This window comes from Buteo buteo, chromosome 15 (genome assembly GCF_964188355.1).
Source record: "Buteo buteo chromosome 15, bButBut1.hap1.1, whole genome shotgun sequence".
Classification (NCBI taxonomy): domain Eukaryota; kingdom Metazoa; phylum Chordata; class Aves; order Accipitriformes; family Accipitridae; genus Buteo; species Buteo buteo.
In genome coordinates, this window is record NC_134185.1 from 5257038 (window position 1) to 5277509 (window position 20472).

The 20472-nt window shown below is 35.3% G+C and overlaps 1 protein-coding gene across 4 annotated transcripts in view; it reads left to right on the plus strand.

Moving 5' to 3' along the window:
• RIMS1 (regulating synaptic membrane exocytosis 1) overlaps positions 1-20472 on the plus strand; it is a 329877-nt gene that overhangs the window by 194053 nt on the left and 115352 nt on the right. For 2 of the 4 annotated variants that reach the window (XM_075046444.1, XM_075046445.1), the window contains 10 exons: positions 1245-1301; positions 1686-1732; positions 2891-3003; positions 4031-4161; positions 4487-4658; positions 4790-4946; positions 6177-6248; positions 13357-13513; positions 15504-15629; positions 19706-19768. In XM_075046444.1, coding sequence (XP_074902545.1) covers positions 1245-1301; positions 1686-1732; positions 2891-3003; positions 4031-4161; positions 4487-4658; positions 4790-4946; positions 6177-6248; positions 13357-13513; positions 15504-15629; positions 19706-19768 — 1095 coding nt within the window. The remainder of the gene's footprint in view (positions 1-1244; positions 1302-1685; positions 1733-2890; positions 3004-4030; positions 4162-4486; positions 4659-4789; positions 4947-6176; positions 6249-13356; positions 13514-15503; positions 15630-19705; positions 19769-20472) is intronic. The other 2 variants (XM_075046446.1, XM_075046447.1) reach the window with 2 other exon arrangements.

Genomic DNA, 20472 nt, shown 5'->3' on the forward strand with positions numbered 1-20472 from the left:
TTATCAATACAGAGAAAAATCCAAACCAAATTCATTTTAGTGTCTTTCTTCACCTACCCAGGGATTATGAAGCTTGACACTGTAGGTTGCACTTCCCATGTTGAAACACTCCTTGCACATAGGAGCCTTCGTTTAGCTATCCTAAGCATGATGTTATTACAAACAATGCTATACTGCAGATGAGAGTGTTCATATTCTAGCACAAGATGTCATTACAAACTTATTGTTGTATTGAGCAGAAAAATCAGTTTAAATGTGGTAAGTAAATATTTCAGACTGCTGAGAATTGCCCTGGAAATTCTGCCTTGGAAAGAGAGAAAATGTTAAGAGGCAGAAGTCTGCACAGCAGCCCTGCTGTGCCACAGGTCGTTAATCTGTTTATATGTTTGTAAAGTAGTTCTATGCTGTGTCAAGAATGAGTAAAGCAGTTATATTTCCATGAGTCTGAGGAAAGCACATTACTCTGGAATTACAAAGTCAAGGCAAAGAGAAGCACATTCTTGTTTAGTGATGTGAGTTGTAAGCTGATGTGAGACATTAATGTGGAGCTGAAATAGGCTTTTTTAAAACCCAGGCACCAGAAGTTTAAACTGCAGGACATGAAAAGCGAATTTAAGACTGATTGGGCACTGTTACATTCCTTTTCTGACTTAACTGCCTGTTTCTTTTTCATAAGTGACTTTTATATACCTAGAAGTCTTAGTTTTATTGACTTCCAAGTCAGTAAGATAGTGGTTCACTGAACAGAGAAGTGCCTGAATACATTTAAAATGCTCAGCTTTAGACTTAAAATCTTGTAAATGTTCTTCACAAATGTTATTGTAGTCCCAATTTTGGATTATTTTGTGTAGATAAAAATATTTTCAAGTAATTCAATTAAGAACTTGGTTTCCATTTTCCCGCTCTGCTGCTTTGCTAACATTTGTACAATAACAGTTGTTTCTTTTGCTCTTGCAATGTATTTTCAATGATTGCTGAGAACAGAGGAGAGTCAGGAACTAGCATCATCCAGATTTTGATGGAAGAGTAAATTGATGGCAAAATTTTGATAGATGTGCGTGGACTTAACCAGTTTGATTTTGCTTATAGCTCTATATGTGCTGGGTATGTGTATGTCGAAAAATGTCCATACCCAATTGTAATATGGTTTGATTTTATTTTTTTTAGCCTTTGAAGAAATGCATTATTCTTTTGTTTGTTTAACATTGCTAAGATAATTTGCTTTTTCTTTTTATTATTATAAGACATTTTCATCAGTTTCATTCCGTGAACTCCTTGAGACGTTTATATAAAAATTACTAGTGAGTTAATCTATATCTTATTTTTTTGATTTTTCTTCCTCCCCAAAATAGTTGAACATCTGTAGCTGTAGTACCTTTCGCCACTTTTCACTTCCTAAAAGCTCTCTAACTTTATTCTGGTTGTAAAAATATTGTGGAATCCATCCACAATATGAATGCTGTAATGCTCATATTGTTATGTCTGCTAGTTCCTTAACTTGAAAGAAGTAGTTTGCATTAGTAAGATTTTCATGAATGCTAGTGGAAAATATGTGTTTCTTCCCTTGTAACCCATTAGAACAGAAACAGATCCATATTTCTAGAAATGTGTCACAGAAACGTATTTGTCACAGCAGAAGGTCATCTCTGTTGTTTCTAATTACTATGTGTATATTCATGTTTTAGTGATATTCCACGGATTCCCGAGACTTCTCACCCCCCATTAGAGTCTAGTGAGTACACACCTTGTTCCTTCCACTAAGCATGGTCTTGTATCCAGTACAATCATTTCAGCTATGAATTTTCTGAAAGATGAGCACTGGGAGACTGCATTGGCTCCGAGGTTTCTGTATGACAAAATTCACTGGGTTTTGGTCATGTGTGTTAAATTTGAAGCAATGTAGATTTGATTAAAGCTATACAGATTTCAAATGTTAGCAGGTTTTTATTGTTTTCTTCTATATCTTGTGTTGTTAGAACCATACTGGTATACATGCTGTGGCCCAAACCAGACATTTACTTGCCCTAACATAAGAGAGAAAACAGGTATAAGGGATTGCCAACGGTCAAATGGTGTAAGAATTCCACCTCCTGCATCATCCAGCCTAAGTCCAGAGTTCTTGCTTCTCTTTTTCTTATCAAGGCAAAATTGGTTAGGTGAACTTTTTGTGTATCATGCTTCAAAAGAATGGTTTTCTTTTGAACTATCCCATTTGAAGAGTGTCAGCTGGAGCGTGTGAGGGCTACGGCTCCCAGTCTTTTCTCATCTGAGCCTTGCCTGAGATGCAACCAGAAACCTTCCCTGGGACAGGGTCCTGTGGGGCCACCGAGTGCTGTTACACCTGTCACGAGCTCATCTCATTTGTGAGGGCTCTGCTTTGCTGGTGGAAAACTGCTGATATCCTGCAGGCACCGGAGCATCCTTCATGCCAGACGCATGTCCTCCATACCTTACTGTGTGCCAGTTCCTTGGGAGTTAAAATTTCAGAGGCTACCAGGAGTATAATCCATACAGCAGATGTGGGTTTATTCGTCAAAGATTTGAGATCATAGAATAGTTTGGGTTGGAAGGGAGAACGTGTAATTCTGTCAGAGGAAATATTTTATTTGAAACATTTGGTATGCTTTATCACTGCTATATGAGGAACACTTTGTTATATGTTATTTGAAATAAACCAAAAAATGGCAGGTTTAATCTGGGGTAAGGGTATCCAGGCAGTCTTTTTCACCATGCTATATACATCAGTTTAAAATCTTTCTGTATATTAATCCAGTTATACTGTGTATAAATGCAAACTTTATGCAATTCAAAGAAAAAGCAATTCATAAGTTATCCAAATTTGCTTCAAAGTTTTGGATGGAAAGTTCATGTGTTTCTCATGTGTTTTTAGGTTCGAGTTCTTTTGAATCTCAGAAGATGGAAAGGCCTTCTATTTCTGTTATATCTCCGACCAGCCCTGGAGCCCTACGGGATGCACCACAAGTCCTACCAGGGCAGCTTTCTGTGAGCATATTTTGTTTTTCCTGAGTTGTTAATGAAAATCTATGAAGTGCTGGTCCCTCAGCACTCCACATTCCCAGGGTCTGTTGGGAGGTCAAGAGAAATGTCTGTTGTTGGTAAAGCCTAACATCTTTCCGATGTTTTTAAGACCCTCTGTACACACTCACAAACCATCACTGTAATCACAGCAGAGGTAAAGAATTGTTGTCTTAATACACCAAAAAGTGCAAGAATTTACATTGAGAGGAGCCCATAAAAGTACCTTGTAACTTGTCATCCTGTACTCTCTGCACTGAAAATGGCGTCTCTTCTGTACATTCCAGTAGTCCACAGATAAGCGTAGTATCACTTTATCTTCTTTATGGGAGCATTTAAAGAGCTGTATATTTGTTAAGAGTTACACTGTTCAGCAATGCATTTTAATTTATATACACACTACATCCTGAAACTGTCTGTAATACTAATTGAAGCTGTGCTTATTAAATATACTGTGACTACTTAGACTTTTTGAACATTCTTATATTTTTTATATTGATCATATTAATTTCCAAGTATACAGCAGGCTCAAAAATTTCATAATGTTAGGATTCTCTTAAGAAATTATTTAGCTCTGTATTGTACTTTCCATAAGAACATTTGCAAGGTGACAAATCAGAGTGGATAGATTTCAGCTATGCCTCAAGTTTAGTTGCAGTTGGGGCTTCCTATTTGAATATAGCTTTTAAGGTGCAGAGCTGAGACATATGCTGGTTTAAATGCACTCAGATGCAAGCTTATGCAGTGAGTACAATAAACAATGTAAGTATAATCAGGCACTAGCATTTTATTCAGCTGTGGCAAACAGAAAAGTCTTTGGTATATACCATCATCTCTTCCATCTAACTTAAATATTAGGGGATTTGAAATAAAATATATCTCATTGTCTCTTGAAAAAACGGTTACTTTTGCATTTCGGTTAATGTGATGCAGTGTGAAAATTTTGGGTTTTCTCCATTTTCAGTAATGTTTTCTGGTAACTTGATTCTTGTAGGTTAAACTGTGGTATGACAAAGTGGGACATCAGTTAATAGTAAATGTTCTGCAAGCAACAGATTTGCCACCAAGAGTAGATGGACGCCCCAGGAATCCCTATGTAAAAATGTATTTTCTTCCAGACAGAAGGTAGTAGAATTTCAGTCTAGAAAATTATGTTGTAATTTACCATGTATTGAATCAACTTTTAAATGAATGCTTATGAACTAAAGAACTCCTTTTTTATAATTTGTTATAGTTGGATTAATTGTAACAAAAAATTGCACTTGAATCATGCAAGTCAGTATCAAATTAACTTTGTGGACTTTGGATGAATGTGATCCACTGTACAGCAAATATTTTTCTCTTTAGTCATTATCAGATCAGAAAGAATGAAAACAGTAAGTGCTGATGAGTAGATGGCATTTTGTGATTTATCTTTACAAACAATTTACAACAAATATTTATGTTTCAGTGATAAGAGTAAAAGGAGGACCAAAACAGTAAAGAAAAGTCTAGAGCCAAAATGGAACCAAACTTTTCTCTACTCACATGTACATCGTAGAGATTTTAGAGAACGAATGCTTGAAATAACCGTATGGGATCAGCCAAGAGTACAAGAAGAAGAGAGTGAATTTCTTGGAGAGGTGATACATACAATCACATTTCTCCTGAGTTCATTGTTTGGTTTTGAATACATATGCATATATATTTTATATATGTGTTTGTGTGTGTGTGCCTTGAAAGTAAAATTAAAACCTGATAATTTTCCTACTAGATTCTTATAGAGCTGGAGACAGCGCTTTTAGATGATGAACCACATTGGTATAAGCTACAGACACATGATGAATCTTCACTACCTCTGCCTCAGCCATCACCTTTCATGCCAAGAAGACATGTTCATGGTGGAGAAAGCACTAGCAAAAAATTACAAAGTAGGTCTGAATTCCATTCATCTCTTTTAAATTTTAAATTAGAAATGCTTGATATGGTGTAATGATATTTAACTTTCATATACAAGATAAAAATCCCATTTCATAGTCTTTAAACATAATGAAAATGTGTGGCAGAAGAGACATGACATTATGACGTAGCAGCCTTTCACCTGTGGTGCATAACTTTCAAGTATGTGAAACCTGTTGGAATTAGTTTGGTCTTCACTAACAAAAGAAAAATGTTCAAACATTTGTTTGCCTAAATTTCCTTTTAAATAGAAATCTGAAGTTCATCATTATTGGATACTTCTTTTTAATAATTAAAAGCTTTTCATTTACAAAAAGAAAGTCATTAAAGACTTAAGAGGCTTAACACTTTTCATCGTAAAGTTAGTCGCAACCTCCAATATGCTCATTATACAATCAGATGAGAAGTGTGCTTTTGCAACAAAAAGAAGTTGTATGCATGTATTTGGGAGGTACAGTTGTTTTGATGAGTCTGATTTCAGGTTTGTATGAGGCATATTAAAATAATAAATGTATTGAAATATTTTAATATTGTAGCTTCTCTGTTCATTTAAATTAATTTAAGATTTATTTAGAAATACGAAGGATGTAGGGGATTATTTTCAAGTACGTTTCCAAGCTATTTTTCTGTTTTTTTCTTAAACAAGGAAGTCATTCATTCCAGCCAGTGCGTAGGAAATTGGTGCACATTCAGGAATGAATTATAAAAATGTGATATTGCTGTAATTGCTGCATGAGGATATGTATAGAGAGAGCAAATTAAAGGTTATTTTTTATGAGAGATTTGAATTTTTCTAAAAGCTGGCAGTGCTGTTTCCTCTTCCCCTCTTTCACCATATGTTGCCACCTCTCCTTTCCTGTTCAGCAAGCTGATTCAGCTTACTCACTGAAATAGCACAAAAGTATTTTTCTTCTTTGACTTAACTTTTTGCTGGTTTAGTGAGATAAACTATCCTAGTAGAGGATTACTGAGGACATGAGGGAAGGAGAAGGGGAAAGGAGGCTGCAGCAGCTGTAAGATGTTAAATTGGCTCAGCTGTCTTGTGAAACACCACTGTCAGTCACTGGGGTTGAGTTCTCCTCCTCTATTGTTTAGACTTAAAATCATTTTTTTAATTTCAGTAGTACGTTAAATGAACATATTTTTTACATTTTATAACACGACCAGATGTTCAGGTATTTGTTTACCTTACTGTTGTGCAGGATCTCGGCCAATCAGTGATAGTGACATCTCAGATTATGATGTTGATGATGGTATTGGAGTTGTTCCTCCAGGTGCGTGGGTGAACAGCATGGTCCTGCTTTCTTCCTCTTCTTTTTTGCTTGTTTGATTTTTTTTCTTTATAACATTTCGGAATATTGAGGATACTGGTTTTGGAGAGTGCATTGTGAAAAAAACAGTTTTCCTGATTATTCCATGGTACCTGTCCTAAATCATGGTGAATTAAAAGATTTTACTATTCATTCATTGATATTTCTTTTACATATCATTCTTCATATGTGAACCACTGGATGGTTCAACTTGTTTGTTTACTTCGTAATGTTCTAAGCATTATTTAAAATATAAATTAAATTCAAAAAATCATTTTAAAATAACAATTAAATTTCAGTGTTTATTGCAAGCATTTTTTAATTTATTTTGCTTTTTGCTTGAAACTTAGATATAATGCAGTCTCCCATGGACTTTGTTGAGAATGCATGGCTGTAGATTAAGATGCATGTAGCATGGCTATATCTTCTATAGTTTTCATAAGCCTTCATGAACTGTCATTACCCTAAATGTTCATAAATATATCCTTGTAGAGACTATCGTGGTTTGACTTTTAGTTCAGCATTCCTTACATACTGAAAATCTTAAGGATCATTTTGGATTCCACATTTTTCTACTTCTATTTGACTGTTGCCACAAGTCAGATGAATGTTTCCCAGTTCTCCCAAACTTACTGAAGAGTCACTATGTCATTGCCAGCACTAAATCAGTTTTTCTGTGGATCCTCCTGATGAAAATCACTGAATTATATCATGGTGGGATTTGGAAAACTCTCTATCTTCCTGACCTGTGTTTAAAATAATCTGACAATTTATTTATTCATTATATAACCACAGAAATAACTCACATATTCTATTAACACAATATCATTTTGATGTGTACCGAGCCAAATTCTCCTTCCTTCAGTGTTGACTGAGTTCCTTCCTTACTTTAATGCATTTACCACCTGAGTTACTAAGAGGGAAATTTCTTCAGGTATGTCTAGTAATGATATTTGCTTTAATGAAGTGACTAATCTTGATATTTTTACATCAGCTAAGAGAGTGAATAATTAAAATAAATCATAGGTTCTAAATATTTTTTCCTGTTTATTATTTCATTTTTTTAGTTGGCAATGTAGATACGGGCATATCTGTGTAGACTTACTTACGTTTAAGATTTCAGTATACCGTGTTAAGAATTGGGGCTTTTTATCAGCTGCCAGTTCTTCAAGGCATCCATTTGCCGTTTGAAATAAACCATTTTCCATCTGACAGGAAATGTTCAAAAATGTTCAGCTGAATGCATTGGACTCTATTCACTGGGCCAGCACTTGAATAACTGATTCTTATGGAAATTTCTTGGGACTGTGCAAGCTCGGGTGTGCCTTTGAAGAATGCATGGGTCCAAACTTTCTCATTGATCACTGTAGAAAGTTGCAAGATTTAACCTTGCAATAGCAACAGGATTTACAATGAGTTGAGAGTATCTAAACTGAAACTTGAAAAGCCTGGTGGGGAAACTCCTTCTGGACCAGACCAAGCACAAATTTGTCTATTTTGAGTGTAATGGATACATTTGTTTGGCAATTCTAAGTGGAGTTCATCTGTTTGTGATTCCTATGTGAAGTGGAGACATGTAAGGGGGGAGAGAGTTGTTTGCACGTGCAACCTGAATTCTTAAATGGGGGTTAGACTTTAGGCATACAGGGGCAAAGAAAATTTCAGTCATCAGCCATGAATGTGTGACAGCCTAGACAGCATATGAAAATGTGTTTTGCAGTGAGAGCTGGAAAAGGTTGCCAGTCCCACCATCTACTGAGTTGCTCAACAATCTTAGGCACAGATTCACAAATGTGCCTGGAGACCAAGTTCAGATACACATTTCTACCCTCCTTTCCAACATTCCTTACTTATCCCATTGCTAAATCTTCTAAGACTTTGGACTGCTGCCTTAATTTGCACTGAATGAATAGTACAATATCTTCTCCATCTAACAGTCTCCTCTGTTAAAACTAAGTTGCTTGCAAGTTCCTTGTGCTGCAGGGTCTTTACCCCTTTCCTCCTCCTGCCCCCCAACACCATGAACCTCACCAGAGTGCAGTGCAGCTCATCTGGTCCAGATTTCCCACATGTTCTCTTGCAAGGTGTGCGTGTGGGAGGGAGCAACCAAGATCCCTATTTCCCCGTAATGTAGGCTGATGCTGCAGCTCAGGTGCACTCTTAGACCATTTTGGCATAACCTCTATTGGCTTCAATAGATTAGTCTAGGATTAAGATATTCCTTCGCAACAGAAGGAAAAGTATCAAAACTGAGTTTACAACATGCGATGCAAAAGAAAATGTTTCCCTTTAAAGCCCCTTTACCACTTACTAGCCAGTCTTATGCACCGTGGTGCTTATATATGATAAATCAGCTTTGTCTTTATTAAAGGTATATTCTTACAATTGTTAATTTATTCTTATTCTTGAAATATTCATAAGAGAAGGAAATTATTTTGCCACCTTAATATCTCAAGATTTTCACAAACATTATTGCTCATTTTCTAAAAAACAGACACGTAACTGCAAAATGTAGAAGCACAAAAGTTCACTTGATCACCACCATAAGCTAAAAAAGGAATGATGAAAATATTTTGGCTAATTTAACTAACAGTGGAAATCCTTAAAAGTATAATTTCAAATGTTTTACCAATTTTTAAGGCAAATGCAGTATTAGCATTTAGCAACAACAGAGAAAACTACTTACCTAGAGGTTTCAGCAGCTGCAAAGAATCACTGCTTGTCAATGAAAGTAAACACTCCTACATCAAAAATAATGACACTTTGATGACTTCAAGAATATTTTAAGAAAAGTATTTTTCCCTTGTCATATCACAAATGTGTCTTATCTTTCATATAATTGTACTGTTCTCATTTATTATTATTATCTTGCAGTGATATATATAATTTTTTAAAAATCAACTCATAGAACTGATCATAAAAGGCATTTATATCAACATGTGAAAGTAACTTTAATTTGAAGCTCAGCTTTGACAGAATTGATTTTTGACAGGGTTTTGTGGTATGCCCACATCTATTTACCTGAAGAAAATGTTATTTTAAATCTCTTAGCCTTTCCTCATATGAGAAATGCTGCAGTCTCTTAATTATCTTTGTGCTCCTGAGCTGGACTCGCACCCATAACTCCATGTCTCTCTCGTACTGGGGACCCCAGTACTCCAGCTGTGGCCTCATTAATGCTAAGTATATAGGAAGGGTCAGTAAAGGATCACTAAAGGATTTAATAAAAACCAGACATGTTTTGAGGTCTTTTTAACCAAAACTTCAGTAACTTCCTTAATTGAAGAGAAAAAAGCTAATACACAGTTGGCAATATCCCCAGTAACTTTCTTAATTAAAAAGAAAAAAAAAAAAGCTGATATACAGTTGGCAATATCCCAAAGGGTCTTTTTAATGAGCTGTATTGCTTATGCTATGGGTAACTCTTCAGAACAATTTATTTTTCTATCATATATAATCTGTATAAATGGTTGCATTGTACTTACTTTCCTCCTGTAGCAGCAGGGTGACATCAACACAACACCTTGTCATTGTCTGTATTGTCTTTAAAAAAAAAAACCCAACATTCTGGTATCAATCATTTGCTAGGACCATTTTCATCGTTCATCCAGCTTCCATTTCATGTCACGCCTGACAGTTTCCCATGAGCAACTGAGAAACTTCTGCATAAACTACCATAAGCTTGATTGCTGCTATCATGCTGGTCCATGCAAACAATTTCTCTGCTCACTCTGGAGAGCACAGAGCCTTTGTGTTTTGAGGATATGAGGAAATGTTACTGTTGCTGTCACTGTGATGGTCACTATGGAAGTATGGATGCAATTTGACCAACTTGACAATACTTGACTTAGGATAAATGTGAATTACTATTGCTCCGTCTGTTCTGTAAGCTTTGTGTAAACACAATGCACAAGTTTCAGATATTGTTCCCTGGATAACTTGGCTATGAAGAATATATAGGATAGAGTCATCTTTCTGTACCAGATTTTTAAGTGTACAGGATAATCCTAGGTGTATTTTTTTAGGCAGACTAGAGATACTCACTCTAGAAATATATTTTAAACTGAAATGTATGTTTATTTTTTTTTATATTTAAATTATAGGTATTTCAGTACAGTTGCCTAAAGCTTGGAAAGAAGTTTTGGATTTCTTTGATTTTAGTGTTAAGTAAATATAAACTAATATTCCTTCTGATAGAGGTGACAGGATTTTATCTAAAACAAGCTTGTTCGGAAAATGAAATATCTTTTAGCACATACAGCTTAGATTTAGCTATCCTGGGAAATGGAACACAACCAGCTTTTGTCATGTGTAGTCTTTTTTCTTCCTCTGACAAAGCCCCTGACGTTTTCTGCAGCAACCTTAGTACATGAGATGAGGGAATCTCCATTGAAGTCCTGAGGGAGTCCCTTTTTTGCTTCAAAATTTGCACCCAGTCCTTGTCCTGAGATCAGGGCAACTCTCATGTTTCTAATTTTATTACACAACTCTGAAACACTTTTTTGGCAGGTAAGGTACTCCAGCATCAGAGTACCTAAAAAGCTGTGAAATATTGGAGTCCTCCTTTATTAAAAGGTTGATAAACCTCAGTAGATACTTTCATGCACACCATCAACTTGTACAGACCCATTTTGCAGTGAGTACTCAGTGCAGCTTCGCTATTAAAAATGCTCTTTAAGTGGCAATCATTTGCTGGTTTTGTAGCTTCTAGTGAGCTCTCTTTAGTAGCTACAAGTGACCTCTCCCAAAAGTTTTTTTCTCCATGTTTTCCTGGTTTTCAAGTAATAGCTCCCACCCTCCTCAAACCTGAGCAATATCACATTTTAAATATGAAATTACATTCATTATTTTTATTTGACATGACTAACCCAGTGTTGTTTGAGGACAGCGCACATGTGCACTCAACATTATTGTGCCTGATGTTTGTTTCTCAGCTACATGATATGTTCTTATTACGAGTGCTTTTCTTTGGGCCCAGTCCTACCCTCTAATCTAAAATCTATCAATACTCACAGTGCTGCTTGGTTCCCTGATTTATTAACCTCATCCCACCCCTCTGCTTCAAGAAATGGAAGAAAAAAAACTGTTTCCCATGTTCTCACACCAGCTGCTATACTACGAAGTAGAAGACACAGAAGTTGGACAAAATGATAGCAGAACTTGCAAAAGTCTTTCTGCATATGTTTTCTAGCTGACGGTAACCAGAAAGTCTGTAGTAAAACTGTCTAATCATCTTTTTGTCAACATTGTCTCCTTCCTATCTGCCTTCCCTATCATATTTGTAGTGGTAAATATATTAAAGACAGGAATTTATTGAAGCCAATCTTTTTTTATTTACTGAAGTTTCTGGAAAGCTGGTATAAGGCTGAAAGCTGCTGTAGGATACTACAGCACATAGGTGCTCTACTGTTATCTTTGGACAACTTCTGCTAGTTTGTTCGGTACTGTATAAAAGGTGGACACATGTCTGGAGGCTGTGATATTATAAGCTGTATAACCAAGGAAAGCAGTCTTAGAGTTCCTTGGATGATAAAATGCATCATCCAGTAAGTCCCAGTTCTCACTTTTGTGTTACTGAGATGAATTTGTTCTATGGTGGAAGATGATATTATTTTAGGATTACTTATCACTGTTATAACAAAGTGTTGTCCTCCAGGTCTAATAATGAGATAATGCATTCAAATAAGTTACATGTCCATTAGAATATGTTGGTAAACTGATGCACAGTTTGGGAAAAAAGCATGAATGCTTCCTTGATGTTTGTGATCAGGGTTCAGACTTGCAGCTAAACAGGTTATCAAGTGTCATGGAATACATGACCAAGACTAACACAGACTGTAGACAGGCTACACTTTTAAGAGCGCTGTAACAATTTGATAGAAGATCAGGGGAGAACTGCAAGAATTATACAAATTATACAAAAGATGAAAAATACCCAAACTTGAAACTCTATCACAAGATCCTTAAAGTGCAACTTATTTAATTTATCCAATTGATGACTGAGTGACTAAATCATAGTCTTTTCCTGCGTGGAAAAATGATTTCTGATACAGGCTGTTTTTTTAGCTGAACAAAATAACACATTACAGGAACTCAATGCTAGACAAATTCAGAGAAGCAGCAAAATTATTATTTTGGAATCTAAACAATAATTTGTGAAGTCATTAAGGATGACCCTTTCTATCATTAAGGGATTTTTCTGTCAAGGGCTTCTTGTAATCTAATTTAAATGTCTAGAATTGAGCAATTGAAGCCTGAACAAATCTCCTTAGGGTCTTTTGGAAAGGTAACAGGCACCTTTTGAAAGCTGTTCATCTTATTGAGCTTCACTGTCTGTTTTAGGATGGGATTCAAAGTGTATAACAAGGCAAACAGTGTGCTACATGGAAAAAGGCACAGGAATATCAACACTTTAAATGTACTAACAATCTGCTGACTTTTTTTTTTTTTAATCCTATGTAAAAATGAACTACGAGGAACTTTGCAGCTTATTCATAGTATTCAGAAAAAATGTTCCGCAGAGTATGCAACACCCAATAGTCTATGCAATATACTCTAAATGGTCATAATATTTGAAAGTAGGTGGCTTTGGCCAAGTTCAGTAGGAGATCATCTTTGTATTTAACTGAAACAAGAGTCAGAAGGATGCTTTATATATGAGCAGTCCTGGATGAGTCTGTGCTGTTGTACACTAGCATGCCATTTGTTAGATGAGGTGAACCTACATTGCTTGGATTCCTTTCAAATACTTGCTACCATATGACAATTTTGAAATACAATTTACTCTGGGTACTCTTCCCCAAGACAGAAACCTATTTCAGTCCTCTTGTCTACATCTTCCAGTACATAATGAATATCATTTCAGTTTCTCTGTGTCTGTACATGTAGACATTTAAAGGTAATGCTAGTAATTTATCCTGGCTGCATGATACGTCGAGATGTACAACAGCTGAATGACGACTTGAAAGCTGTGTAAGCGTTTAGATGTGTGTTCCTGGAAGGACTAACCATCTGACTTCTTTCCAAACACAGACTTTTATTCTCTAATTTCCTTTTGTTGCCCTCTTGCCAGTAGGTTATAGATCTAGTACTAGAGAAAGCAAATCTACAACGCTAACTGTGCCAGAACAGCAAAGAACAACACATCATCGTTCACGATCTGTATCTCCTCACCGTGGCGACGATCAGGGCAGGACCCGTTCACGTTTACCAAATGTGCCATTACAGAGGTAGGCATCACAAGTTAGTGAAACACTGGGTGATTTCAACTTTCTGGAATCTGTCATTATTAACTTTTCTCTTGTTCAGCTATTTTTAACAATTTTAAAACTTGTTTTGTATCTGAATTTGGTAGTGCAGCATTTGAACTTGCTGTATGCTTTTATTAATCATTCAAGAGCGCTCATGGGCTGAATTGTAACTTTGTAATGCATACCACTTCTTACTGATATTTTCTCTGTGATTCATCATCTGCATACCATAACTAAAACTTAGGTTTGGAAATGTTTTTTCAGTCAGAGTCTGAATCTTGTATGGAGCCACTTAAGTATATTTGTAGGATAATAAATAGTGGCATGTACAAATTGTGTAATAACTATGAATTAAACTAATTTTGAAGTAACAGCAAGCTGAAATTACCAATTGTGTTTATAATGTGACATTTTTAATGGAAGAAGTAAAAAATACTTTACAGAATCAGATAGTGATTTATAAACCTCTATTTTCTGCATTTACTGCTTTTAATAGACAACCTATTAAAAGGAGAATCCTTTTTGAGCTTTTTATTTGCATGCTTTATGCTTTTTTTGAATAGTGCCATACAGACTGTTTAAGCACAAAAGTTGACCCACTTGATTTTGCTTGTTTTATTGTGCAGGGCAATAAGCTTCTCTTGCAACCTCTCATGAAACCCTAAAAATCAGCCAGTTTTCCTTTCCTACATTTTTTAGGAAGCTTTATTCTTGAATTACTGCAAGAGCTTGAAGTGTTGTACTAGCAACATTATTGCCCACTAGGCATGGTAGTTTACTGAAAATCTACCCTTCTTAGCTGAGTTTTGTGTACAAAATTCTGTGCTACAGTACTGTCCTTATCAATCGTTTGGTGTCTCTTTTTTGGAGTTTCATCAGGGGTCATTTAATACCAGACATCTGTGATGTTTTAAATTGATGGTATATTCTGGAAAACCAGCTTCTCCTTCCAGTTGAGAATCCTGATGACCTTGCTTCTTCCTTTCCATCCTCCGTGCCATATATACTGTTCTTGTGTGTTGAAATTTTGTGTGCTGCTTAAGTCCCTGCATGCATCCCCCTGTTACCTGAGTTTTTACAGATGAAGCTATTTCACTACCCACCAAATCACTTGCTGTTGCATTTCTCGGTAATGCATTCTTAACAGATAGAAGAGTATGGCTGTACATAAACCAGACTGTGGCAATGACTGTTTTTTTTTTTATAGTAGAGAGAATGAGAGCTTCTCATTCTGCTTTTGCAAACAATTATATGTGCTCTTGTTGACTCTTTCTATCTGCAAGCACAATGCACAAATGAAATATTTCATAGTCAATCCCACCTGTCCTTTCATTTTATACTTTGAAAAACTAATGTGTCTTGTTCCAATGGCAGTTACTAAACTAAAGGAAGAATCTGCCCTTCAGATAGTAGTTTCTTTTCTTGTTCTTTTCCATGTGAAGAGAGATTTAAATTACTGTCATGGGGGTCAGAGTTTACCTGCATTTATACAGAATCATACCCCTTTTGTGTAACACTTAAAGATTTTATCAATCCGCTGTATGTTCCCATATCCTATCCCAGATTTTCTTAAAGAATACTTGGAGATACCTGCAAAAAGTTGACAGCCCCAGATCAGCCCTTTAGAAATCTGGTTGTGAATCTACAAATGCATAAAACTTAATTTCATGTGAAGTGTTATCAGTTCTTCTGTTATCTCAGCTATTCTTTAAGTACAGACTTTGAAAATGCCATTACTGAATCCATCAGTGTACACAGAAACAGGCATGTACTTCTAAATACGGTAGAAATGGATGCTTTCTATGCTCAGAGGTGTTTTTTTTTTAATCTTAGGAGCTGATATTTTTCTGGAAGTCGTATATTAACAATTTAATGATTAAAAACTTCCTTCAAGCAACTTGTACTGTAATCCATTAAGCTGTATTATTTATGAGAAAACAAGATTATCATACATATTTCTGCCTTTCAGGAGTTTAGATGAAATTCATCAAATGAGAAGATCACGTTCTCCAACTAGACACCATGATGCCTCCAGAACTCCAGTTGATTACAGATCCAGAGACATGGATAGTCAGTATTTGTCTGATCAAGAAAGGTACATAGTCAGCCTGAACTTGGAAAAAATTTTAGAAATGTCTTTGCCAGTTTGCCTGATTTTCAAGGGTGCAGTAGAAACATGACTGATAGTAATGGGAAAGGGAGAGAAATCACCCTAACTGACAAATCTAGTGTCATGGTTAAATTATCTATACCTCTTCTTTGGTCAAACTGTGCACTGGGTTGACAGTAATAGCAGGTATCTAGACTAATGGTTCTTGGGTGTTTGTCCTAGAGTATTCTGCTGTTTGATTCATGAATGAAGCCCAGAGATTTTTGCTAGAAAACCATAAATCTGGACATATGCCCTAGCTCTTCTTGTAATTCAGAGTTTATCTGTTTTGGTAGCCAGCAAGATACCAGGTATGTGTTCCTACTAGTTGGGAGTTGCATATGCTATGATTTGCATTCCTGTGCTTATAGATTTTGGACATCTATATATGAAGTCTCACAGCATCTTATGTAACATTCTGGTGAACTTGGTACAGTACCCAAGCATAGCAAGGATAGTTGCAGTGCTTGTAATTAGCAAAAATCTCCAAACTTAGATGCGTGACATGTACACATGTCTCCCTGGAATACATGCAGTGGCTACACTCCTCAGAGAATGCTTGGTCTCTCTTAGTAGGCATTGTTTTCAGGTATCTAGGAATATATTCTAATATAATGGAAGAAAATGAGAATTTCTGTTTAGTTTATAGCTAAAAAAAGTTTAAAAAGGTATTTCAGTTCAGTATTTGGGAAACATAATGATGACCGTCACATAGATTATCAATGTTTGTGGGTTGTTTACTTCAAAAAAAATCATATAGCTAAACTGTAATGGCAAACGTTTACCATTCATATAACATCAGTTATCCTATTAATGCCTTTGGATTTTTTTTTTGCAGTAAGTTACTATTTTTTATGACTAAAGACAACAAAACTCTTCCAAATGATCCAGTAAATTCAATACAGAACATACACTTCATAGTGATGTGAAAACGTGTAAAGAATAAATCATAAAAATCTCTGGAACTCTTTGTCCAGTTTTGAAGCAACATAGAAATTGAGTAACAGATGGCTTTTGCAGTTAAATTAGTTCAGTTTTGTATATGATCTTGCCTGTTTTGCTTTTTGAATGTGCTAACATACATACAGGAATTAATGAGTTATTCAGAACATTTTCAAATTCAACTTTATAGGCAAGAAGTATGTACAGAATTGTCTAAGTTGGATTATTGTACTGAATTTCCTTTCAGAGGTGAATTGAAATGCTTTTTAAATTTAGTAGTCAGATTTATAGTTAAGCTAATTTAAATAATTTTCACTTGTTTCAAATGTTTCATATTATTTAATGTAAGTAGTGATATATTAAAAAGATTTCTGAGGGTATTTATTGGATAGATTTCTTATTCAGCAGATCTGAAGAGGTAGAGACATTAAAAAGTAGCTTTTATCAGTAGAAAAAAATATAAACGGTTAACTGTCTAGAAAATTTTCTTCCAATAAAGCCTCAAACCATGATATAAATGATGATATATGCATGGGTTATGCTTGGAGAGCAGGGCTTGCATTGAGGCTTTCTTGGACGTGAGACCAGAGCCACAGCAGCAATGGGCTGGTGGATTTGTTCAGAGGCGTAAGATGCAGTTTTCAGCTCTTTTCAATGTTCAGAAAATGCTTTTCAGAAGTTTAAAGATCAGACATGATGGATGTACATGGCTTATTTGCAGGATTTAAAGATGAGTCCATGTACTTACTCTCCTTGAGTAATAATCTTGTCTGCAGTGCTCTCCTTTCTCCTGTTTTCATCTTTTCCCCAGATTTCTTCAGTTGTGGAGACTGTTTAACCCTTGCAGGTTTCACTGTCTTTCATTACATAAGAACAGCATCATAGGGAAGATCAAAACCAGCTTTTGTTGAGGAAGATTCTCTATTGCATCCAAGGATTTAAAACCCCAATCTTTATTCAGTGTTATGTATTAGTATTAATAGTAGTATAAGTATTATGTGTTGTTCATTTACTGAACCCCGCATTTAAACAAGTACATTCATGTAGATACCTAACAAAAACCTGGTTTGAAAGGTGAGTAATTACCTGATAGTTACATGGCAGAAATTACAGTTGCTGATCACTTTTGATCATTTTCTCAATGATCTGTTATTGCTCCCAAATTAATAGTGAATATTCTGAATAGATTTTTGTAAAAGTAGTTACTATAGTCTCTTACTAAAGCATCTGGTATGATAAATTTCCAGTGGAAGTGATTTGTCCACTTTACCTTTTTTTATTTATATACACATATATACACGTGTGTGTGTATACATATATACATCTGTTAGGAAAAGCTTTTTATTAGGAAATCTAGCTAAGCAGTATATTTTGCTCTGAATTTAGGATCATCATCCAATTTTCAAGGGCGTGGCTCTCCATTTTTTTTAGTGTTTCTTTTATTCCTAAATAAAATTTTTAATGTGAGTACTAAAATACTCACATTAGATAACACTTGGTTCAGAACAACAATCTTTATTTTAAATGTCTCCAAACCAGACTTAATTTATTATAGAATTGTGAGTATCTTCTTATATTATCAGTAATCTACTGTGATGGATTCTTTTGCTTTGTTTTTTTAACTTGAAGATTTTATGGTGCATTTGCTATTTTATATCCCTTTTCTGGATGAATTTTATATTACTGTTTGCCATGGGCCAATTACAATAGATACTCTTTGGCTTAGCAAACGTAGAGTAAATATTAACGAAGTACCTTGTGATTTAAAATGGACTTTGCAACTACTTTGCAACTCGTAAGAAAATGGTAACTGTTTTCCTGAAGTGCATTTTTATTTGTAATTTGGAAAGGTGCATATAAATTCTGTCAGTCCTCTGAGCTTATGAATGGAAATTTTACTTAAAAAACAAACAAACAACAGTTCAATTTTAATACATTTTGTTGCATCAAATCAGGCCAGTGGTTCCAGATGCAAAGTTAAATCTCACATGTGACTCGCAAGCTTTTATTTCAAGCTGCCCAGTTTAGAATTTTAGATAAATGTTACCTATATTGCATCAATTAAATGAGTCATTTAATAATGGCATGAAGCAAAAAGCACATTGAACAACTGCTGCTTTATCTATTTTGTAATCTTTTCTCTCTTTGTCGCCATAGTACTTCATATTATTCCCTACTTCTTTTAAAATAGCATGTTTCCATGAAGTTTACCTTTAATTTCATATTTACAATAATTAGGAGGTTTGGAGCTCGGTCTTTCTGATTCTGTTGATTGCATAAAACTACAAGATTAATTCAAGGGATATTTCATATCATAGTCATATTTACCATAGGCATAAATATGTATTAATTTTACCATCTTGCTGGCTGTAGCATGTGTTTGGTTACAGTAAATAAAAAATAGAATAGACGGCTGATTTTCTCAATTGGATACAGCAAGAAACAAAAAAAAGTCTGATGGCTGATTAGCAATTTTTTTGTTTCTTTAGGATTGCATTACAAAATACTGTCAATAGCTATAAGTCAGATTTTATATTTGGCCAAATGTAATATTTCCAGTGAACATATATTTTTGTTTTTCCCAAAAGCGTGACTGGTTACTCTTCTCAAACTGATCTGCAGTAAATTAGTAGTAAACCCTCCCTGTTTTTTCATCTATGATTTTGTGGCTTAGGAAGAAAAAAAAACCACAAAACAAACAACAAGCATAATTCTTTTTTTTCTAAAGTATTTCTTCTTTAATTAGTTCACAGGAAAGGAGGTTATTAGAGAAATGTAACTGTCTTATGGATACCTTTTGTCATGAAGAGCTCTGAAACAGTACTTCTGAATTTTAAAAGGAGAAATCCCACAAAAATAGGTGCCACGCTGAAAGGAATTTGTCGAACATGTAGTTATCACAGGCATTTTTTGGCTCATATTTGAGAACTGCAGTCTGGGTTTGAACATTTATCAGACTATCTGGGTGGAAGCTTCTTGTTTCTTTTTATGTTTTCATTTGCATATCATTGGCATAACCCATGTCATCTAATGCTTCATAATTATATCTGTTTCACTCACCACCCATCCTGTCTGTGCAGTGAGCTTCTTATGCTGCCCAGAGCAAAACGAGGAAGAAGTGCAGAGTGCCTACATACCATCAGGTAACTACAGGAATTTGGTAATCATGAACACATCTGGTTAGTTGTCTATACTTTGTGTGCCCAACTTTTTTCCATAGTGGTATTAGTCCCAGTAAGTAAAGAACTTCCCAGTACATTGTGATCCAGGTGTCAGTTTTTCTTTTTTGTTTGTTTTAATTCAGATTGAGATGTGTATATATGTTTGTGAACTTCAGTAGTAAGGATTAAAGCAGCTGAAGAAATTCTGATTTTGCAGTTATATTTTGTGATAGATTTTCTGTCTAGTCACAGAAGTCCTGATCTCCCAATGCATGACAGTGTTGTTATAATTTCAAACATTCCTTTTTAGTTGTTTTTGTGTTTCCTTTTATTTGCATTTTTATGTTTATATTACAGCCGCGCAGAAGCCAACAATCTTTACTTGTTGTGACGCTTAATCTCATGCTGATTTTGGTCACTTGTAGGGGAAAGAACAGTGATTAACGAGGGCTCACTGGGAACTCCAGATTTGAGGAGTCTGGTATTACTTGGTTTTGCATCTACAAATTGTGCTGTAAATTAGATCCAGGCATAAACTTTGTAGTTTGGGCTCATCTTCAGTCTTCATTAATCTCTCGTTCCAAAGCGTGGAGCTCCCTGTCTCAACTCTTCCGAATGTTGTGAAACTAAATGGGACTGAAATATCTTTATCTAACAAATCTAATTCTGCCCCTCCCTGCCTTTTT